The sequence below is a fragment of the Sphaeramia orbicularis genome, chromosome 17 (genome assembly GCF_902148855.1).
Source record: "Sphaeramia orbicularis chromosome 17, fSphaOr1.1, whole genome shotgun sequence".
Taxonomy (NCBI): Eukaryota; Metazoa; Chordata; class Actinopteri; order Kurtiformes; family Apogonidae; genus Sphaeramia; species Sphaeramia orbicularis.
The window spans coordinates 40,748,239-40,773,086 of NC_043973.1; the positions used below are offsets into that span (position 1 = coordinate 40,748,239).

The following is a 24,848-nucleotide window of genomic DNA, read 5'->3' on the forward strand; positions in this document are numbered from 1 at the left end:
AAGAATTTTTTTGTCATTATTACTTTTTTTTAAATGTATTTTTAAAAAAATTTTAAAAATTATTTTTATTTATTTATTTATTTTTTATTTTCAGAAGAAAATTTTCTATCACATTGTTTTTTTCATGCCTAAGGAGGAATAAAAACACTCAGGAAAAAATGTTGATTAAGGTTCTCATAATTTGTGCATGAAAGGGTTAAAAAAGACAATAGAAAAAAGAGCAGGCGACAAGAAAATAAATAAATAAATAAATAAATAAATAAATAATAATAATAATAATAATAATAAGAAGAAGAAGAAGAAGAAGAAGAAGAAGAAGATGAAGAAGAAGAAGATGAAGAAGAAGAAGAAGAAATACATTAAAATGCATTTATTACATGAAAAATAGGTTCATTAAAAAAAAAAATGATTGCATTGTTTTTCCATGCCTTAAGAGGAATAAAACCACTCAGGAAAAAAACCTTGATTAAGGTTCTCATAATTCGTGCATGAAAGGGTTAAAAAAGACAATAGAAAAAAGAGCAGGCGACAAGAAAATAAATAAATAAATAAATAAATAAATAAATAATAATAATAATAATAATAATAATAATAAGAAGAAGAAGAAGAAGAAGAAGAAGATGAAGAAGAAGAAGATGAAGAAGAAGAAGAAGAAATACATTAAAATGCATTTATTACATGAAAAATAGGTTCATTAAAAAAAAAAAATGATTGCATTGTTTTTCCATGCCTTAAGAGGAATAAAACCACTCAGGAAAAAAACCTTGATTAAGGTTCTCATAATTCGTGCATGAAAGGGTTAGTGCATATATATACATTTCTTAATAAGCGTCCAGAGCTGTACTGTTGTCCTCTATTACTCCTCCAGGCCGATAGGGTGCGCTGTGCCGCAGAGAGCCGGCTGTGGTCGGATGTTGACAGGCCTGCTGTAGCTATCACGTTTCCCACAGTCTCCGCACATCGAGAACTTTCCAGCCACTACAGTGTGTGTCCACATCCGCAACAAACCCATGGCAGCCGAACGGCAAGTACAACAAAACACTGTGTATAAATGATCTATTTGTGCATCTGTGTTTGTGTTCGGCCTGTTTAACGGTCGGTGTGTGTTTTTTGTTTTAGCATGTTCCCCGATACCTTCATTGACGAAGACCCACAGAAAGCCTTGGAGGTAAACATTAGCTGGACACAGGCGAATAAAAAGAGCTTTTTAATCAGTTATCTTAACATGTATTTGCCTTAAAACTCGTTTGTCTGGTTGTGTCAGAGTGGACGTGGAATTTGGTTTTAGTGAGGTTAATGTTTAAGGCGTTAGCATTATTGTTGATACTAACCAGCTAGCCAAATTAGCTAACATCACCTGTCAGTATTGCTCTGCCGTAGGATCATAGTATAAAACAACTGTGACCAACTTCAGTTAATATTATTGTTACTGTCTGAGCTGTTTTGCTGAACATTATCCCGATGTCGAGTAATAACCAAATGGTAACTGCAGCTATTGTACTTTCATTTCCATGGCAGGTTTCCTTTAACTATACAAAGTTGCAGTGTCATTTTCAATCGACTCCTCGTCCTAAAGCTTCTAATGTACAATACTGTGCAAAAGTCATCCTCCAATATTAGGTTTGTTGGTTAAGTAAAGTTCTAATGACCACTCATATGCATTTCTTTGTCTCTGTTAAGATACAGTCTGGGTATAAGGAAGTATGTGCAGCAGTAAGAACGAGGTTTTCAAGGAAGTAACAGCTTCTGTAAACTAAAGTGGTGGTATTTAGTATGACCTCCCTTTGCACCTAACGTGTCTTAAATCCCTTTTGTTCAGACAATATGAAATTTATTGCATTACTTTTCGGATGTTTTATAACTAGTTTCATTCAACACATGTCAGATGTTTCCAATTGTTTGTGCTGCTTCTTGTCATGGGGTCAGGGGTCAAACTAAATAATGACTTTAATTTTTGCAACCCATTGAGTTTAGTTTTTCATGTGTGTTTTAAGACTGTGCATGCATTTCTTGTATTTTCTTGTTGTGTCTGATTAAAAGACTGCAAAATACAAACGTATTCTCATTTCAACCCCACAAAAAACAAAACAAAACAAAAAAAACCTATAGGGGGCCAAATACTTTTGCACAGTATTCTATGTTGACATACTTTCTGCTGTTTCTTAGTAACACTTCATTGTTCAGTCACCACTTCTACCCTTTTGCTGACATGCAGTTAATAGATTTTTCTAGTATCAATATCTTAGTATTTGTAGTAAATTACAAGTGTATTGGGCTGCAACTAACAGTTATTTTGTTAAGTTTTTTTAAACTGCTGATAATATTTTCTGTTGGGTAATTGTCTACTTTATTAAGTGTAGCTATATCCTTTATTTAGGCAAATGAATCCTCATTGACATTTAAAGCCACTCGTCCAAGACTGAGCAAGAGAACAGAATAGGCATAGATTTTATGAATCATTATGCAATAAACATTCATTCACTATAAATCAATAAAATGAAAAATATCTTACTTTATCAGCCAGGAAATGTACTGGGACAAAGCTGAAAACAATATTGTAAAAGCTGATTTTTTTTTTTTTTTAGATATTGTGTGGTTGCTACAAGACTATGACACTATAAACATATAATTTCTTCCTGTAAATTAAATTACCCAACTGCTCATAAAGTAGTTAAATCCAGTTCAACCTTAATTTCCTTAAGTAGTAAATGGCAGCATACAGAAAAATTCAGCCATTATGACCTCAAAAACATGATATATCATTAAACAAACAATGAGTACTTTGAATTTTAATGCTTACATTTTACTGATAATACCTATTCTAATATGAAACACAGTGGATTGTTTAACTCCACAGCATGTTATTATTGGAGTAAAGATCTGAATCTTTCTATCTCTCTAGGCCCTTAATGAAGCCTTGCAAGGAGACTCTGACAACGCTGAGTGGTTTTGCCAGCGTGCCTATGCCCACATACTCCTGAAAAACTACAGCTGTAAGCCAGCACACCACATGTGTCATGTTGCACTCATCAGTTTTCATATTTAGAAAAGATTTAATGTGATATTCATATTGAAGAAAGTTATATGTAACATTATCAAGTTTATTGCGTTAAATTTCTGTTCTGTTGCATGATGTTTTTCACAGGTGCTGCTGATGATGCCAAAAAAGCCCAGCAGCTAAAGCCCAGCCTTCCCCTTGCCTTCATGCGAACAGGGTGAGTACTATTGTATACTAGTTCATGTACTTTATGCAGAGTTGAACATTGGCCTATCACAATTATTATGTAACTGTATTGTTGCAGTGATTTGTGCCAGTCACAGTCGTGTATTACAGTGATAATCACTTGTATAAACACAGCTCAGTGAAACTAACAAATGTAATATTTTATCACAGTTAAACATAATTGTACATTCTCATATTTGACTTCTATAGTTATTTAAAGTTACATAAACAGAAATACAATTTTACTTGTTCTAGAGTGCCATACCAATGAATAGCGCTTCTTTAGGTGTACTTTGTGTATAAATAAATTATTATAAGGCTTTTATGGAACTACTGGCATTTATTTTTATGAAACTGAATCATCAAGTAAAAATGTTTATTGCGACAGCACTTGTTCTATACTGAAGAACCTGCTAGTACATTACAATGTGTTAAGAGTTTTGAATTTAACTTTTTTTTTTGTCAAAATAGGGTAAAAGTAGAACATTTGAGCGTAGGTACAGTGAAAGTTCTCTTGCCATAAAGTTTTCATACATTTTTTTTTGTGGGGGGGGGGGGTGTTATGTAACTGCTGGAATACTAATAGGGTACATGATTATAATTTATTGTCAAATCAGATCACTTTATTTTTTGTCAGATTTGATCTAAACATGTATGACATTTTCTCTCCCCTGTTGACTGCAGAATAGCAGAGTACCACTTAAACCACTATGAGTCAGCACATGCAGCCTTCACTCAGGGACACCAGCTGGATGGTGAGTACAACCCTCCTAGCCTCAAGTGCAAACTTTCCATCATCCCACTCTCTACCCACTGCTGTTAGCAGCAGTACGTTGTCTGCTTCAATCTCCTCTGAACTTGTGTTCCTTAATTTTGTGTTACAAGTATCTGCAGGAAGCCACACATGTAAAACACAATCAGTTCTTCACCTGAATTACAAAACTAAACTGGTATGAACTGCTGGTGGCACTTGAAGCTGCAAAAGTCCATCTTAGAAGTAATTACCAGTATTAAGAGTTTGTACAAAATTAGTTCCCATTGTATCAGTCAGGTCACCATGGCAACAGCTGTCATTTTATTACCAAGAAATCCAACGGTAAAATTGTGCATAGTTTAATCCTGAACTGTAGCTGCCCTTTCTGCCTTATTTTTATTTGGGAATTTTTTTAAATTTATTTTTTATTATTATTATTTATTTTTTTAGTGTGACTTGATTCAGCCTCAATAAATTCTTCTCTGTTCGACCTCCAGTGTGTCCAAGTCTCACTGGGTGGACATATTTTTTAATAATTTTACAGTCAGAATTTTTAATCATAGGAAAATCTGTTATTTTGCTGAAAAAATATGCTTGGGCTGTTTTTAATTTTGGCATCTAAGCAGCAGGTGTTTTGTTTTGTCTTGTTTTTTTAAATTTTCATAGGAGTTGTGTAATGTAACCACAGTCTCATATTGTGATGAAGGTCATAATGATTAACTAATACAGTCCTGGACAAAAGTCTTGTTGCATGTATCTATGATAGTATGATGGGTACATGCGACAAGACTTTTGTCCAGGACTGTATATCATGTGATGATATACAGCATTCCACAGGGAAAGTTTTATTTCTTCAATTTTACATTCTGAATAATTTACTCAACAAAAGATACTTACTCATATTTGGATATTTTTTTCCTTAAGAACCAAATTTTCAACCAGACTTAAAACAGTAACATAAATATGATAAAAATGTAAATCAAATTCACTGTCTGCCTTAGTGTTGTATGCTCTGACCAGAAAGTTGTGTCATGTTATTAACATTCCACTGGTTTTATGGTGAATAATGTGTGTTAAGTTCAGACAAATTTGAAGTTTGTCTTATAAAAATGGAACCATTAGTGAAAATGTACACCCATCAGATTCGTATACCTGCAGGAAACTGAAATGACATTAAATAAATGAAATATGCATGTAAAGAAGAGGAAGAAAAAAAGAAAATAAACACTCACAGACAAGGAGAAACAACAGAAAAAAAATTTCACAATCTGCAGAAAAGAATGCGTTCATTTCCATATTGGAACAAGAGAGTGAGGAGGTTCAGAACTTATTTATCCCCACGCCTTCTACATAAGTTAATCATTACTATTTATTTACCCGGCAAACTAAAAACTGTGCTGTCATACCAGAGTCCTTCTGTTCAGAACGAGCCCGTTCTGTGTCATGTTCAGCCTCTGTTTATGTGTTGTCTTCATGTGGACTTCTTGCCTGTATTTGTTCTGTGTGAAAGAACACAGTGCGTCATCTGGGACTGGCGATGACAGCCGAAATGTTCTAAGGCCAAGTTTTGGTCCTGGATGAAAATTGCACAAACCAGATGTGTGTTTTTTTTTTTAGGTGTTTCTTACCTTTTCTTTATCGTCAGAACATGACAAACTCTTTCACATTTTCATACATCTATAAGTAGAATCATACAGTATATAGCACCATATCCCAGAGCTCTCATTTCACCTGTGAGTTGTTTTGGGAATTCTGCACAACCTATGGCAGTTTACAATAAACATATTTTTACCCACTGTGTTACTGCACCCTGAGAACTTTAAGTCTGGTTTTGCTATTTCAACAGTTTCTGACAAATCATTTGAGATCTGGATTAATCGCTGTGAAGAGATGATGGATGGTAAGTATAATTTATAATAATTTTATTTTTTACCCTTTCTTTCTTTTTTTTTTTTTTTTTTGCATTTAATATGCAAACGATCTTGAAAACTTGAGGTCTTACTTGGAATCAGCAAAATTTCAGAGACACTTCATTATACAGGTATTTCAATACTGATGCTTAATGAGAGAGTTGAAAAAAGGGCCACCTCTCACAGTCCCATTTCCATTTTCCCCTTGTCCTCCTGCACACTAAGGTTATAAGTAATTTTTTCAGGCTTTATAAATGATAACTGACATTCGCATTTATATTTCAAAGTACTTTATTTCAATACTTATGTAATTGGTCACATATTCAGGAATTAATAATAAGCCCACATTTAAGTAAAATAAACCTTTGGGTCCCTGTGTGTCCTGATTTGACATCATTTACACTTTTATCAGAGTATAGCCTATATAGCAGTGTCAGGGAGCTGCGGAGTCCATCTGATCAAACAAATGAGCACGAACACCTCAGTGAGTCTATGTGCTCACAGTTGCAGAGTGTTTAGGCAGAGCTGCTTAGTCCAATAAGCGATGCATGCCATGTCTGGGCGGTGTGTTTTCTGTTTGCTGCTGATGCCTAGGCCCTCCGGATCATCAAGTAAACAAGAGCATGAGTTTTGACAAACACGCTTCACACCCGCTCGCACACGTTCTCCCAGGAGCAGCATGATTCATCAGAGTTAACGTTACTGATGTTTGAAAGCCCCCGATGAGACCGAACCCCCCTCCATAAGCCCTGCTTGCAGACAGCACACACACAGAGCGCAGACCAAAACGTTCATCGCTACGCCAGACTTACAGAACCCTGCTTCCATTTGGCTGCATTCACACCAGGGGTGGATGTTTCTTTTGGTGCATTTACCCCCAGCCACCAACTAGTTATGCCGTCTTTTCTGCCAATAGGACATGCACAGCTTTTAATTCTTTTTTTTTTCTCCCCCTCTAACGGCCCCCCTCCTCAACATATCAAACGCGACCTCATTAAGACAACATTAACACGCCTCCTATCATCTCATCTCTGTCTTCTCTCTCTATGCTCTCCCTCTCTGTAATGAAATCTGTGAATAATGTATGATGGCATGCTGGTAAATGGTGATCAGGCTCACATGGGCTCGTACGGCTTTTACTAGGCGTGGATGGACCAGTAAACAAACTGGTGGCGAGACTGGCAGAGTGTGTGCACAAAGCCATGTGTCTGGTATCAGATTGCGTGCTGTGACAACAGAAGTCCACTTACAAGCCATGTAATTATGATGGTGCAGCTGTAAGAATGGGGTATCAACAGTGTCAAGTGTTGTAAACCTTAATTTTTCTTTTTTTGTCCTCAGGGGAAAAACAGAACGGCAGTGTTAATAGGGTGAGTTTCCCTTCATGACCACCTGGGGGCATTGTTGTTCTCAGCAACAGTGAAAATCAGCAGCTCCTGCTTCAAATAATCTAGCCTTACTAAGCTTCTTTCTGTTGTCATGTTCATTTTATACTCAGTTTTCTTTGTGTGTTTTTTGTTTCATCCCTCTGCTGATCAACACATCCTCTTCTCTATTTTTTTCTCTCGTCTCCAATGCTGAATGACCCTGCAGAGACCAGAAGCTCCACCAGTGAAGTAAGTGCATAATTATCAACACTCCTTATCTTCTGGTTATTATATGTTTTGTGTGTGTTTGTGTTTATCATGTTTGTTGTTACTTACCCGTGCGTCAGAGTCTCACGGTGTCAAGTAAATAATGAAACCTTCACCTGCAAATGTAACATGCAGAAACAATCCATTGGAAGTTTTTACAGTTTTATTAAGTTTTGCTGAGTTTTGAGGTCAAATAAACTTTCATTCAGACTTCCTCATCAGTTTTGTGTTTGTTTTGCTTGCAGACATGACTGGTACCAAACAGAAAATCAAGTTATCGTCACAGTCATGACAAAAAATGTTCCCAAGGATGGTGTATGTGTCAGCTTCATGGAAAAAGAGGTACAAACACACACTTAAATGCAGTATTGAAGAAGTTTGGCTTTGAATGAGTGTGATATAAGGGAGGCTGTGTTTCTGTCTGTGTGTGGAACGGGGATGGGTTAGCTCGGGTGTTTCCTCAGGGGGGCCCATTAGATGGGTCTCATACACACTCACACACACACTCATGCACACACACTCCCAGTGGACCCAACTATGCCTCCAGTGGTGCCTTGTTAACATTGCCCCCAAAGTACAGATCTAAGAACAATTTACCCTCCCCAGATTCTCCAACCTCCTAATTGTCTGTAGATAGAAGGCATAACTGATCTAGGATCAGCTGCAGAGCCCTCCAGGGACAACACTTTCTCTGTCTTTTTCTTTCTTCCTTTCAGTCTTTCTACTTCTCTTTCCCGCTCTCAGAGGGGTAACTGCAGGGCACCCCTGGGAACCGCTTTGTCTTTCCTAATAGAATAACAAACTGAATTTACCCCATTTCAAAAGAAATAGTTCACTCTCTGAATCACAGTCACTTGTTAAGCTCCCTCTGTGGTGTGAAGTACAGATAAGTTCATGTATTTTTTACTAGGTCAGTATATACAAAAGAAATTAAAGATGAAAGGCAATGGTTTCAGTCATTTTCCCCAGTGACTGAATGTGCAGCCACTGTATACCTACAGACGGTACAGGAATTCAACTGGAAATGAAAATGAATATTCAGACTTTGATAGTTTTCTGGAATTGCCCGAAAGCGACTTTAACTAACTTTCTAAGCCTTTATTCCCCCAAATTTTTTTTCTAAAACCAGAAAAGTCCACTTGAGTGAAATGGTAAGTGGGAATTGCAAACATTTACTAGTTAAGATGAGTTATTTGTCGACATAAGTGAGAAGAGCACAGAGCCCAAGTTAAAAACTTAAAAAAGACAGCGTTTTTCTCAGACTCGCAGCTTGTGTGAATGGAGAGCATCGTTTGCCAAGCGACATCTGTGAGGATTTGGGCGTCAGCCGAGGCTGTGTCCCTGAAAACAAACCACCCAGACACACAGTCCCAGTGAGTGACAAGCTGTTAGGACTGTCTGACCCGCCCTCGTCACTGGTCAGTCTGTGGCTGAAGGGGACGGAGCCACGATACTCCTGGCTGTCACACCAGCCAGATCGGATGATTATTCTCATGGACATGTTGACACCTCCAACCCTTCACTCCTTATCTTTTGCTTTCTTAAGACCATTTAGTACACTTTCAGATTTTCAATGCAGTTGAATATTACCACCAATTCTCAGAGCAGGTTTTTTCATTTAGTCACATCTGAAAAGAATGATGAATAGTTAAAAACAGGCCTGGGGAACCAGAGCTGCTGCAATTACTCAGTTAGATGTCAGCTATTAATTTAATCCCTAACTCTACTGGTAATTGATTCTTCTTCCATCTGAATATTTGATTGTTTCTCCTTATTACTGCTCATTGATGGAAAACTGAATATCATTAGCGTGTGGAACAAACCAATATTTGAGGATGTCACCTTGAGCACTGGAAAGGAAACGATCAACGTATTTCAGCATTTTAAGAACAAACAACCAATCAATTAATTTAAAATAATTGATTTTGGTAAATAATCATTAGCCACAGCTCTAAAATGTTCCAGAATGCTTTGATATATTATGTAAAATTTCTTTATAGTATTTTTTTTTTTTTAAATTTGTATTACCCCTGTGTGTATTTTCACTGTGGTGTGCATTTCTACTCCAAGTCAGGACTTAAATTTCATGTAGAGTAGGATTAAATTTGTATAGTCTTAAATTTAACTTGTTTATATGTGTATAAAGCCCAGTGTAGGCAACACACCACTTACTGTAATATTTCAAGGATGAAAACAATACAGTAAGGTCGATGTTGAAATTAGTCGATGTGGTGAAATGTGATCTCTTTGTTTTGTGATCTCCACAGCTCTCTGCCACAATACAGCTGGCGTCAGGGGACAAATGCAACCTCACCTTTCACCTCCTGCATCCCATCATCCCTCAACAGAGCAACTTCAAGATTCTCACCACCAAGGTATCACATGGTCCCTCTCAGCTTTATCTAGTGTAGTTTAATGCCGGAGTAACTGGTGATTGAATAAAAGTTTTAAGAAGAAGCAGAAGGTTCTCCTTTCGAACATACTGGATGTCGTCACTGCTCCGACGTTTCAGATAAAAACGTTTTATAGATGTAAGACCGATGAAGCAGAAAAAACTGCATGTCATACCCGTGTGCTTTCAAAAACACCAATTGTGTTAAATTGTGCAGTAAAGGGCATATCAAAGCTTTGCAATATATCTTATGTGACACACTGCTGTTTTTTTCCTCCTTTCCTTTCGGACCACTGCTGGGCCTCAAACATTGACGCTGTACACAAGGTTTCTATAGGTCAGGTACTTGTAGAATGTGGTAACATTTTATGAATTTCAGGTGAAGCTCTGCCATGGATTTTTTTTTCCCAGTCTGTTACAGGTTGTTTCGCACATACAGTTGGACTAGTTTAGACTTTTCCCCTGTCTGCCCTCCTGAGCAGCCCCCGCTGTAGTGGAAAATAAAATGTTTACCACTTAACAGCATGTGTGAGCCTGAAAACATAAACACACCAGGAAGACGCAGCATGTTTTGAGCCAAGGGAACACTCCTAACAACGAAGTTTTTGAAAGTCGGTAAAAAGTCATTGAATTTTACAGAATCCATTTTTAACAATGTATGTAGCCTTGCCATCATAGGCTTTACACTCAACAATAAAGTAGCGGAGCATTAAACATGTCAGGGGACATTTTTTATGTCGCTATAAAGAATATATGATGTAGTAATGTCTGCTACTGGAGAAATGCAGACTACTTGTGTGTCAGAGCTCTACATTTGTTATTTTCTGGGCGTATTTTTATTCTCTTAGCAGCCGTTATTAATACTTTTACAGGACTTAAAATCTTTGCAAAAAAAAAAAAAAATTGATTCATTTGTGATCATATTAAAAAGCCAGTGTATGCTTAAGCTGCTCACGAAACTACGACTGATCATTACTTAGTTACCGCACTGAGATTAGCGTCTAATCTCCTCAATGATTTAAAGCAGTATAAAGTAGGCTGTCACTACCTGTAAAGCCTTAATGCTGGGAAAGCCTACTGTAGCTTCAGACGAAATGAGAAAATCCACTCTCGCTGTATACCGTGAGGCTCCCATGGCGAAGTTCATGACAGCAGCTAACGGGAGATTCGCACATGTGCACAAATCCTCCCTCCTACACACACTGACACACATTTATTAGGGCTATACTCACTGAGACTTCCTCAGCACTGTTTAAGGTGATTATAGGCCTAATGAGTAGGAAGGGCACTTTTTACTATAGACTAATTAGTGTGTATTATAGGGGATGTGGGCTAATGAGTGTGCTGGCTGAGTGTGTGCTGATTCAGGGTTTAGACCACTGTCAGGTTTTAGCCCGCGGATCAAGACACTGGTTTTTGAGTGTTGTTTTAATGGTTTTTTAATCATTACGGGAGGGAATTCGGGGTTTTTTTTAGGCCGTTGATCAATCTGGGTTTGTCGATACAGTACAATATAAAGCTCTGTTCTCTCCCTCTGAGATGCTGTTTGCCCTGGCAACTGTTCCTCAGATGGTGATGGATGACCTTTAGGTGCTTTTGGCACGCTGCATCTTTCGAAAAATCCTTAGATTCGGTCCATTATAAGAAACTCAACTGGAATTGCTCAATTAGGTTGTGATTCATAGTTGGTAAGAGGTTGATTAACATGTTAAAGGTTTACTCAGGGTACATTCTTTACTTCAGTTTTATAAATATTAGGATGGAAGGACAGTTAACAGTTGAATGTGCATTTTTAGGGCTTGGATATCAAACCCCATTACTTTATTATTAAGCTATTATACTGCTGTGTATTTGCATTTATGATACATGACTTCAGTCAGCCCTGATTGGATAACTCGATCAGACACACAACCCTGTTATCACATACTTGTGTAGCCCCATTACATTCTCTTGCCATTTTCTTAATCTGTTCTTTGTCTGAAATGTTAATTTTTACAACTCACCACATGTAAGTGGACAACAACATAGATAAAAGCCTCTGTTTTTATAAGTAGTAAATTCTTTATTTGTGTATTAGGGATAAAAATGGTGAATTTCAGTCATGCTGTAACTGCTCCAAACTATAATTGCCGTTGATAACTGTGGGTTGAGCTGCAATGATTAATTGTCTGCTGAGTTAATGTATGTCAGCTATTTTGATAAGGGGTTTGGAAAACTTTCTAAGAAAAAGTCTAAATGTGCCTATTCAATCCTCTTAAATGGGAATATTTTCTGGTTTCTTACCTTGTGACAGGAAACTGATCTGAATATCTTTGGGCTTTGAACTAAACAAGTCATTTGAAGATGCCATCTTAGGTTTTGAAAGACATTTTCACTATTTTATGACTCTGTATATACTTTAAAAAAACAGTCAGGATTAATTGACAGTGACCCTAGCTGTGGGTGAATATCACAGTAGCTCATGTGGCACAGTACTTGACAGATTGGAAGACTGTTATCTGCAGTATCACAACAGCTCTAACTAAATTATGTATATATACTGTGTTTGTGGCACTTTCACATAATATCCCAAATGGATGTGAAAGGAAAGAAGTGCATTGAGGGATTACAACATTGTTGTCCTCCTGTCATGGTCTTTATTAAAAATATCAATATTTGACACCAGTGTACTAATAACATGATGCAAGAGGAAGTAATACATTCCCAATACATTCCTTTCAGGGTTTTGTCCCTCCTACATGTACATAAATAAGAAATCAACTGCATTAAGTAAAAAAGTGACTTGTGACGGTGTATTTAGTGTGATTACTCATGGGTAGACCATATGGAGCTGATGTGGTGTGAAGTAGGGAAACCATCGCAAACAGAAGTTCAAAACAGGCTAAAACCTCAATTTAGGATCTCTGACTGACATTATTTCACACATTGAAAAATTTGCTAACCTTAACCCTGTTTCCATACCACATATATATTAACCAACCAACACACAGAGCTTCTAAAAGCATTGTAGATATTAACTTTAGTTTATTTTACAGTGAAGGCACAGGGGGAATGAAAAGGAAATACAGTTCTTTTTTTGCATAATGCTGAAGAAGCAGAAAGATGTTGGGAAATTTGATAAGTAGCATAACGCAAACTACATTGGGAGCATCGTATCCAGTGGCTACAGTGCTGGGTAAAGCCTGACCTGCACAGAAACTGCCCCTCCTCGCTAAGAAAACACTCACTCACACTCACTCACTTTCTTACTTTTCCATGGCAACAGCAGACACTGCATACCAGAGGTGCACGTGGGTTGCAGCTTAAACAAGGGCTCAGTCTTACAGAGTCCACGGCTGAAGATAGTCTGCCTCATCTTTCCACAATTTCTCTTTTATTCACATTTCCTCATTTAGCTTCTTTGTCTTTTCTTTGTCAATCTCTACATGCCCACACAAATACACACACACACACACACACACACACACACATACACACCTGCTGCTGAGCCTTTTGTCTTGTCCTCATAGAAGCACACACCTACCTCTAGGATAACGAGAGTGTGTGCTAAAACCCTCCTCCTCTCCCACAAAGCCCTAACTGTTCTCTGGTCCACTGGGCTCCTCGGGTACACATGGCCCCTACACGCATACACACACACACACACACACACACTACTACCACCATGTTCTTAAGCCTTCATTGGTAAATGCAGCATTTAGAGGTAGGAAACAGCATTAAGGCTCCTAATCTTTTTAAACTTGCAGGTGAAATGGGTCCACAATTGGCTGTGCAAGAGACCCCAACAAACTGAGCAGCTCTGTCGAGGCGTGTCTCATTTAAATTTTTTGGAGCCGTTTCATTTTTCTGAAGCCAAGGAGCCACTGGGGATAAAAACATTCAAATGAACAACGGCATCAGCAAATCAAGTTTCTCCAGATTGGCATGCATCCCTAATGAGCGTTTAAAAAAATGCATTGCCCTCGGAGCTGTTGATTCCCAACCAATGTCGGTCTGTCTGTCTCTGTAATAGGCTGCCCTGCACTCTGTGCTCCACAATGTTTACGCTTCATCTCCTCGCTGTCTTTAAAGACAACTTAGCAGGGGGAAGCTAAGCCGGGTATGTGTGTGCGTGCGCTCACACACACAGAAGCTGAACAGTAATCTTTCAGCACACTTGTGTCATTAACATAAAGTATTTGGAGTTTGTGTGTGAGTGAGTTTGTGTCTGTCTGTAGCACATTATCGTCAGTGCGACCTCCTCCTGTCCTCCACTACGACAGACATTCCAACCGCAGGGGTCACAGCGACAACGGGGAGCCAATTACACACCAGTGTGTTTGATCAGAACAGACGGCTGACGCACACACACACACATATAGGCGTGCGCGCAGACACACTCGCAACGCATCTGTGAGACCACACTCGCTTCTTCATTCAGTTCCAAACTCATCTCTTTTCGGGAAATAGCTAAAGTCAAGTCTCCCCTCTTTAATTTGCATGCCTGTCAGTGTCTAAGAATGTTTATATTTATTTCATTTATGCATCTTTTCAGGCAAGTTTGTTTTGAAATCCGCGGGGATCTGGAAAAAGAGGGAGAAGAAAGCGAGATGAGGAGGTCATGGCGTGGAGGATGGGTGGAGATGGTTATAAACATGTGACAAGCGACACGGGACCCCAGTGCCCCTCTGCGAATAACGTGTGTGTGTGTGCAGTATTGGATAGTCCAAGCCCCAGGGTCCTGTGGGTGGTGGCCCCTGTATGTGGCTCTGCTGTCACATCCCTTTACGAGCCATCACTTGGCCTGTCACACACACAGAAACGCACACAGAGACACACACGGCGCCTGGCCTGCCATGTCCCTTAAAAGCCAGGAAACACAGATGTGGCAGCAGATTAATGTTGTATGGCCCAGGAGCATGCATAGAAGCACACACTTTGACTCACACACACAGCCTTGGCTTCAGCTCAGCTGCACTTAGCTCAGCAAGAACATGTTCAAGAAAAACTGTCACCTGGCTGTGGTAATTTTAACATTTAATTTTCTCAGTCTACAGTCATTGCCTTTCTTTGACTTGTCTGTGCAATACGCCTTCTATGATCATGCACACATTAAATTAAAACATATCAGTCAGACGGGCTGACTTGTTAAAAGCTTTGTTAAAACTTGAGCTAGTCTGCTGGTTAGATAACTGGAGTAAATCATTTTAGAATGAAATTAAATGAAACTGTTCATCTACTGGGGTCCACAAAAAATCCCAAAACTTAAGAGACTTTAGATCTAAAACCCCTCTAAAGTAAAGAATAACAGGGCTACAAAGACAGGCCGCCTTAGGCTGACTGCCAATTAACTGTATTCGTCACTTACGATAAGACTTCTGACAGTCATCACTTTTTGACGTACGGCAAGTTTTCAAAGCAGCACAGGACCACTAAAAGAGCTCAAGAGAGCATCTGTGCCCAGTTTGCAGGTGCACCTGTCAGAGTACTGAAAGATGATTTAATATGCTGCACAAACTGTCTCAGAAATCAATTGAAACCAGTTTATCAAACACTGCTTAGACAAAGAGGTTACAAGTGTTGCCAGCTGGTTCGACGAAGCAGCAGTGGAACACAGATGTCTTCTTACACAGATCATGACTCTTTAGACTTAGACTTTAGACTTTTTTTATTTTAAACAAGTGTTCTTTTTTTTATGTATTTACTGATTTATGACTGAAGTGAAATTCAAAGCATTGTCAGACACAGAATAGTTTATTAAACTATATAATATATTGCCTCCATTTAATGTTTTTGGATGTTTGATAAGAATATCTGAGGAATCATATTTGCTAAAATTCAGTGTTGTCAGACTCTTTTAAATACTACATTACTCACTAACCATTGTCAGAGGCTTACATCAGTGTAGAAAGTTATTGTGGAGTTTTCTTTCGTTTTTTTTTTTAATTATTATTTTTGTCTCCTTCCACCATAACGTATTATGTTTCCACATGTTTTTAACTTGACAAGATGGAGGGCAGAGTGTAGAAGTCCTATTCAATTCATGTCAAAATATTTTCTTTTTTTATAATTGCATGGGCAAATGGTGATTAACCCACCAAAGCTGAGTGTCTGCGCAAAGTGGCACTTGAAACAAGGCACAGCTCTTTTGAAAAATGACATGAATTATTTGGGCAGTAACCTGTATTCTCAGCAGAGATGTTCTTTTTTTAGTTTCCCAGCCCCTTAGCAGGTGAGCCAAAAAGTTAATTTCAGACACTGCACAGATGCCTCGCTGCGCGCACGGCCTTTTTGCGGGGCAGAAATCGCTGACACACACCAAAGTGATCTATCAACCCCGCGCTGGGCTCATCACGTCGACGGAGAAGGTTGGAGCGATCATACCGTCTTATTTCCCTCAATCTGCTCCTCTCACTCACACTTCACTCCGTTACCAGTCAGTCAGCCTCCCTGCCTCCCCATCTCCAACCTTGTCTACCTCTGGTTTCCTCCTCTCTTCTGGCACCCTCATAAATGAATCATCACATCGGCCAGCGGAGCAGAAATGTTCCTTAATTGCACCGACATAACCAGCGCTGTCTTTCACATGCACATGTTGGACATATCAAACACACATCCCATTAATGGCTACGCGGCGCTGCAGCTCGCGTGTGTCGCTGGTATGTGCCCTGTCAGTGCGGCTCAGTGTTAAAAGCCCATGTCCTCTTCTCTCCCCTCATTGTTTTGCTCCTCTCCCGTGTCCTCCTGGTGTAATGATTTGGATCAGATGCTGCTGTGTGGAATTAGGACCCCCCCACACACACACACTCTCACACACCCTCCCCTCCCCTCCCTCGTCTCTCACACTGGCCCCTCTGGCTGACAGGCATCTCGTTAGTGCAGTATGTCTGTCAGTGAGGTTTGAGATTGAGCTGTGCCCCCGCATATCCCTGATGTCTCTCTCGCACACAAACATGCACGCACACACTCGCAGGCTGAGCTGATGACGGCTCCGAACAGACAGTCTCTCTGGCCTCAATAATGATCTGATGTCCTGTACTTTTAAGATGTCACTCTAATGGAAGTGTTATTTTTGTCCTGTGCTAGCAAAGAGGACCATTTTGTTAAACATTGTTATCTCCCTTGTTCCCTCTCGTCTCCCCCTCTCTCCTCTTCTCCTCTCTCTTCTGTCAGGTGGAGATCAAGATGAAGAAGGCAGAAGCCATCAGATGGGAGAAGCTTGAGGGAGAAGGACAGGAGTCCAACATCAAACACTTCGATCCGAGTCAGTCTCCACAGCTTCAGCATTTTTATGCTCTTCTCCCCAGCTATTCTCCTGTCTCTTCTCTCATCTCTCCAGCTCCCCCTTTTCTCCCTCTTCTTATTTCTCTCTCACTGCGAAGATCAATATAAGCTCCAGCGTTGTCTGTTCTCTACCAAAATGAGAGTGGGCAGTCGAGCCCAGCAAGAGTCTTTCATTAGTCTGACGGCAAAAGTAGGCAGGAAAGAGAAAGGTATGACAGCGGAATATGACTCAGTATTTTAGCCCACACATTCACATTACTGACAGGATTAATTACTTATGTAAGTGTGTGTTGAAGGGGGAGAATGATGGTGGCGGCAGCGGTGATGGTAGTGGGGTGGGTGAGTTAAGTGGGCACCCGAACTCATCATTTCCACACAACCAGCTCAGCCTCTACGCCGGCTTGTTTAGAAGCGGCTGCTGATAACTTAACACGATATTTGACATCTGATTTTACGGGATCACAGTGCTGTATGTCCGCACTTGGCCTGAATATGTCTAGTGCGCGTCGGCTGCTGTATTTATGTAAATCTGTGTCTGGATTACATTTCTTGCTGGATCTGGATGATTCAGGATAGGACACATACTTGGTCATATTTGTCCCTCCTCTTTACTGTGATTGACGAGCTCTGTTTTGTTAAAGGGCCATTCCACAGAATTTTTTTGCAAGGTGCTGTCCTCCAAAAAATAGATTTATTTCTGCAAAGCCTACCTGTTTGCTATTTTATTCAGGTCCTTCTATTGTCTGTTAAGATCCAAGTTAATGTTTGATATAGAAGTAAGCTTAATATACAGGAAAATGGTGATTCACAGCAAACTTTCTGTGGAGAGTAGAGGTCAACCGATATGGGTGTTTCTAAGGCCGATGCCGATTTTTAAAAAAATTTGGTCAGCTGATGGCCGATATCTACGGCTGATTTTTGTGGCCGATATTTAAGGCTGATTGTTTTTTTTTTTTAAAGCACATTGACTGTAAAATACAATTGAAACTCAGATAATTAATATTTTTATGCAGAAATATAAATTAAATTATTAATTCATGTACATATAGCACTCTTTTAACATTTATTGAACTTCAGGTGCTGCCCACACAGGTCCCTGATGGAATATCTTATAACATTTGTTACTACTGATCAAATATTGGCTTGCTGATATTGAAAAAAATCAATATATCTGCCCAATATGTTGGCCGGCTGATATATCGGTCTACTTCTAGTGGAGAGGCAGCTACATTTCAACATATGAAATGATATTGACTTCATTTTTTGCATGTTTTTCTTTTGTTTTGGAAAGTGAAGCTCGAGTAAATCCATCAGTTTTGCAAAAATTAATGAGCTTTTTTGCAGTAATTGATTGATTTTAAAACATGAACACATTTTTCCCCAGTGTTGGAAAGTGTTACTTTCAGGTTGTGAAAGGATAGATGTATTTCGAGTCATAGAACCGAAACACCCAGAAACAATCAGAACAACCTTATTTCTCTGATTCGTTCCCTTCCCCTCTCGCTGCACTGTCTCTATATTTCAAGCCCAAGGGAGAAATATAGACAGTTAATAGTCTATAGTCTGCCAAAAAAAAATTATGAGTCTGTTAGGTGATTGCGAAGCCAAACACTCGCTACTAATAGCAACCAAAACAGTTCTGAATGATCACAGGACACAGTGGTTGGTACCTGATCATGCGAACAGCTTAATGAAAACCCAATAGTTTATATGGAGTCAAATAGAGTGAAAATAGTATCAGCAGGAGGTGTTGTTTTGTCATATTTACTGGATTGTTGTGAAAAGTCAGGTTAGTTATCATTTAAGGTGGTACATGTAACATTATTTCCTTTTAAGCTGATCTCTAATATTAATTCTATCTATGGTTTGGAAATTCATGTTGCACTTTGACATACACCAGGGTTTTGTTTTTATTTATGTTAATGCTGATAAGAAATACTCGATTTTATTTTAATGTAAATCTATAGTTAAGACAAAAGTCAAAGAGCTTGCTAAGCATAGCAGTTCTTTTTCATTTATTCTATGTAATATTTATGACATTTTTGTATCAATTATTTGAAGAAAATGTGATTATTCCATTTTGATTTCAGTAACTTATACCACTGATTATATTTTTTAGCTCAGTCCTAAAATACGTTTTATATGTCCGCTGTAAATCACATTTTCATCTCTCTACCTAAACAGCACAGCTTTCTGTCCATGTGCTGAGGGTGAATTAAATCACAGCCTTATATTTTTATTCAAGAGGTCTCTCCGTGTTCCTCGATCTCATGGCTGTGTTCTGTCAGTGCTGTCGGAGTCTGAACATGACTTTAACTAATGTTTCCTGTCCATTTTTACTGAACATTATCTTCAGTGTTCTGCTCATAACTGTGTTCATCCTGCGCTTGATAACCTTGTTCTCAGTAGTGTCTTTGAGATCAGCTAAAAATTGTTGGAAATTGGCACAAAATGACTCTCATGTAGCAGTGAGAAGGAGTAGATATGAATATGCTATACATGTGTCAAACTTACATAGGTAGGTAGGTAGGTAGGTAGGTAGGTAGGTAGGTAGGTAGATAGGTAGATAGATAGATAGATAGATAGATAGATAGATAGATAGATAGATAGATAGATAGATAGATAGATAGATAGATAGATAGATAGATAGATAGATAGACTTTTTGCATATTGAAGCATTAAAACTGTTATTTCTAAAACTATTATGTGCTATGGTACTATGCTATACCATACTACCCTACTATGGTAAACCTATTGCATTGGTTTAATCACAGTCACAGGTTACTGCTTGTGTTCTGTCTTTTTATAGTTTAGTGACTTCTATAATCAGGGGTACACAGAATATTTAAATGTATTAATGAAGTGGTCATCTCCATCACATTTTGTGTCGTAGAACAGTTAACAAGCATTCTGCATTTAGACATATATGAGCTAATGTTCCCTGGTTTATTAATAAATTATCAGTTACTTCAGTCAAATTAGTTACATTACATTAGTTCAGTTACCATACTATTTTAATGTGGTAATTACCATTTTCTTCAATCATATAATTAGATTAGATTAGATTAGATTAGATAGATAGATAGATAGATAGATAGATAGATAGATAGATAGATAGATAGATAGATAGATAGATAGATAGATAGATAGATAGATATTATTTTGAACGTAAGTAGGAAAAAGAAATGATCAGTTTAAACAGGACACTCCAATATATGGAAATAAATCAACTAAAAAAGAAAAACATATGTCGCACAGTGTATGACTATTTCATTGTGGCACTTAAACAAAATTTTATGTTTGGAAAAAAAAAAGTAGGAAGAAGCCAAGCTTACATTGGCCTACCCCAATTTTACATGACTTGGCTAATCAGCTAATGTATACAGTCCATAACAAAAATAACAAACCTTAGACAAACAAACCTAAAATAACTCTAGATAATAGAATGATATTGATAAACACTTCATTTGAATTAACTTTTATAATATTTTTGTGATTGTTGGATATCCGTGTACACCAGCTATGTTTTGGTCCTGACACCACTGCTCTTCTCCATCAGATAAGTATCCATCATCATCCCACTACACCTGCAAATGGGACAAGATGGTGGTGGACATCAGCGAGGAGGAGAAAACTGAAAAGCTGGAGGGAGACGCAGCGCTCAATAAGCTCTTCCAGCAGATTTACTCCGACGGCTCAGACGAGGTCAAGCGTGCCATGAACAAGTCTTTTGTGAGTATTACATACAGACGCTCAGTCATCTTTAAGCAGAAGTTTAACTCTTAGAAAGCCTGTGATGAACTGGCGTCACGTCCAGTGTTTACCTCGCCTTCACCCATTGGTAGCTGGGATAGGCTCCAGCACCCCGACAACCCTCTTGAGGAGTAAACAAGAATGAATGAATGGGTTGAATTTACTTCCATCTTTCTTTTTAGTGGGTTTTGTTTAGAAATGTGTATCTGGGTTTTATTCATTCACACCCACCGTATGACTAATCATGTGATATTTGGTCCAGGGTGGTATCTCATTTCATCAAACAGTTCTAGAAGTAATAAGTTAAATTGTTAATGTCAGCTTTCATCTTGTGTGTTCATTGAGCTTCAGTTTAAGAGCAGCACATATAGTATTTATACCTTTTTTCACTCACGGGATCAGCCTCGATTGACTCGACACAGCTCTGTTCAGGCATCAGCACAGTGCATTTCCACTGCAGGTATAGTCCATTGTTAAGTGTTTTTCAGGAGCGTATGCATTGTTTGGACTTAAAATCAGTGCATTTATCAACATAAAGCCAAGGTTTTAATTTAATTCAATTCTATTTGTAGAGCCCAATATCGCAACAAGGTCATCTCCCAGGGCTTTACAGAATTTGTTAAATATGAAAATAAATAACCGTCAAATAAACAGTCAATGAAGCAAATGGAATAATGTCCTGGGCATCCCCCGTCCTTAGACCCTCCTTCTTGGCAAGGAAAAACCCCAAAAAAGAGCCACAGTGAAGGAGAGATCTACCCTGATGGCAGACAGGCAGTAGATGTGACCAGGATTGATGGACATCCATTTGCTGTTTAGAAACAATGACATGCATGCAACAGTTCTGAATCAACCAATGTGTTATTTGAATGATTTTTGTCATGTTTTGTATCACTTCTGCTCACTTTGAACATCAACAAAGGTGATACTTTCATATAGTATTTACAGGGTTCCCGCTAAGTCCTGAAAAGTCTTGAATTTACAAATCTGCATTTAATACCTTAAAAAGTCTTTAAAGGTACTCAATTTGATATGGTTGGTCTTAAGTTATGTTGCCATAAACTTGTAGGCCATATTGTGTTTAAATGTGTCTGGGAAATGTCCAAGCTACAAAGAAACTAATGTTACTCGAGTCAGTTCCACACGTTTCAACCCCACAATTTATATTGAAATTAGGAACCAATTATCGCTAACTTTGCAGCCCCCAGTGACAAATGACAAAATGGTGGGAATCAAGGCGTTGGAGTAAATACATACAATTTCCTAAATTCTAGGTGTCAAGAATTTTTGTCCATATGGCTGTGAAATAGGCTGTGAGATGGGCATTAAATTCTGTTCTAAGTAGTCTTAAAGGTGGAGTAGGAGATCCTGGAAAAACAGTTCGAGCAAGGTGCATTTTGAAAATACACAATTCAAAAGTCCAAACCCCTTTCTTCAGACTTACCCCCGAAGCCACGCCTCCAGAGTCCACAGATCCATGCGTACCTCTGATACGTGTTCTAAGTAATCTAAATCTCAGGCTAGTACAAACAGCTGATTACAGTAAGACTGATGTAAGGCTAGCAGCCCATTAAAGTTTGCTGTGAATGCTGTAATCTGTGCATTTCACTATTATGTTTGTCGGCAGAACAGCCCCAGTTCATACCTATCTAGCTAACATTACCTTCCCTAGTGATTTATGTTACTGACAAACACCTTGCTGGTGAACTTTCCATCCTAATATAGCTAATATAGCCAAGCTCTGGCTCTAGCTTCGTTTCCTGTACAAGTGTTCCAAGCCTCTGAGAACGTGTAATTCGTGTATGGATAGGGTTACGCACAGAGGGGGGAGGGACAAATGGCAGTTGAGTTTGATAGACATATCACCGTTCAATCATTTTGATGGGCCGGTTAAAATGATTGGATGGTGTTTTTTCAGTCCTGTCCATTCCAGGGGTGACTAATTTCTTTATTTTTGTGTTAGAGCATTTATTTAATTGGTTGCAATTGGGGTGTGAAGGGGATTTTAAGCAATATGGTAAGGAAAACATCTCCTACCCTACCTTTAAAAAGGTCTTAAAAAGTCTTAAATTTAACTTGTAGGAACCCTGTATTTAGGGATCTCTTCTTTTACACAGTAGAAAGACCAACAAAAGCTGAGGGGGAGTGGAGCTGATGCCGTCAGTGGGAAAAAAGATACTAGTTCAATGAATTTCAAGCCCTCTGCAACCACTGCTGGAAAACGCTGAAATTATAAAGGTATTAGAGTCCCACAGAAGTCAGAAAAACAAAGAGGCTGCCAGTAAATACCTACCCTCAGCCAATATTGGTCTGTGGGCATCACCAGAGTCAGACTATGATTTCTCCCCCATATCCTCCATGTGTTACCAGTAGAGATGTTGAACAGGTCTTGAATAAGTCTTTAATTGTATTCAGAATTGTCTTAAATGGATGGATCCAGCAGAAATCCTGAAAAAGGATGAGGTGTATTTTCTCTGAGCTTTACAGAAGAACCCAGTAAGATTTAACTAAAAGGTTTTATTTTCAGCAAATTTTTTATTTTATCAGCTAATCATTAGCAAAGCTGAATTTTTTTCATCCGCTACATGGGTTAACAAAAAAACCGCAAAAGTAATAAAACACTTGAAAATTCATTTCACTTTAAATAACCCAAAGCACAAAGCATTAGGAAAACGCTGTGCTCCTGTTATACAGTATGATTCAGCATTATGAGTTCTTTTCAGCTTATTATGAAGTGGGAAAAAAATGTAAATTAAGAATTTCTGAGGAGGTTTCACTGTATTAGTGACTCAACTGAATGGACCCAATTATGCTGCACTTGACCTATCGAAGCCTTGAACCTTTTTAAGCAGAAAAGATGCTACAAAACTACTAATGAAATGGCATATTCCAGAGTAATGATTTCTCCTTCTCTTTCGTCTTTCTTCCTGTGCAGATGGAGTCGGGAGGTACAGTCCTGAGCACCAACTGGAGAGATGTGGCCAAGAGAAAAGTGAACATGAGTCCCCCGGATGATGTAGAGTTCAAAAAGTATTGATCGCCTCCTTTTCACTCCCTCTCTCGTTTCGTTCTCCTCTCATTCTCTATCTTTTGTGCATCTGAACTCCAGCGGGAGTCGTCTTTTCTCCGCAGTCTCCATCCACTTACCACTCTTTTCCCGATTCCCCTCAGTTGTGTTTCCACGTGACCGTGTTCCCACTTTCACTTGACTACACCACACACGGCCTGCCCTCCTCGAGAGCTTACACCCAGAGGGGTCAGATCATTTGAATAATCTGTCGAACGGATTGGTTTGCATGATTTGATATGATTTGAGATGGCCGGTGGACTGAAGAGGGAACAGAGGTCTGGATTAAAAAGTGACTGACAGAAACAGACCTGAAGTGCAGCACTGATTTCACAGCATCAATCCTCTTTTCTCTCCTGGTTTTCTTAACAATAAAAACAAAAAAAACACCACAGCCTTTCTATCAGGAGCCTTTTGTGACTCTTATTATCAACACTTGTATAAAAATGTAAAGTTGCTAAAAACATTCGAGAACTACGACTTCTTGGCTCATGCATATTTGCTGTTCTCTCACTAAGACCTCAACAGCAATACTTGGCAAACTGACTTGCCTGGAATCTGTGTGACATGTCAGCTCGTGGCTTAGCACCAGTCGTTCCCCTCAGTGTGATTCAAGCTTCAGTGTAAATAAAAGATTTGTTGTTTGGCTCACAAACTTTGTCTGGTCTGTTCGGGCTTGTTGTCTTTGGAAACAGTTTTGGACAGGTTGGGAAGTCGAGGAAAGGATCCATCAGACACAAAAACACCAATATATGATGACAGGGAGCCGTGCTCTGTGATGATGTGCTGGGAGGGATGAAATGTGGCATTACTGATATGAGTGCAGGCAGTTCAGATATGGCTGACAGCTTG

General features: G+C 38.8%; 1 protein-coding gene across 1 annotated transcript; it reads left to right on the forward strand.

Moving 5' to 3' along the window:
* Nucleotides 1-896: 896 nt before the first annotated feature.
* sugt1 (SGT1 homolog, MIS12 kinetochore complex assembly cochaperone) lies at nt 897-24,651 on the forward strand. Its single transcript, XM_030160537.1, has 13 exons — nt 897-1,024; nt 1,120-1,168; nt 2,903-2,993; nt 3,146-3,215; nt 3,908-3,978; nt 5,824-5,877; nt 7,229-7,257; nt 7,481-7,503; nt 7,767-7,863; nt 9,789-9,896; nt 17,066-17,156; nt 20,736-20,908; nt 23,865-24,651. Exons 1-13 carry the CDS (start codon nt 1,011-1,013, stop codon nt 23,964-23,966), a joined length of 972 nt encoding a protein of 323 aa, XP_030016397.1. The 5' UTR covers nt 897-1,010; the 3' UTR covers nt 23,967-24,651.
* Nucleotides 24,652-24,848: the final 197 nt, after the last annotated feature.

Bases quoted from the DNA above. Each gene is read 5' to 3' on its own strand.
- sugt1 (XM_030160537.1), top strand. The intron at 1,169-2,902 runs GTAAACATTAGC...CTATCTCTCTAG, and splicing joins ACCCACAGAAAGCCTTGGAG to GCCCTTAATGAAGCCTTGCA. The intron at 3,979-5,823 runs GTGAGTACAACC...CTATTTCAACAG, and splicing joins TCAGGGACACCAGCTGGATG to TTTCTGACAAATCATTTGAG.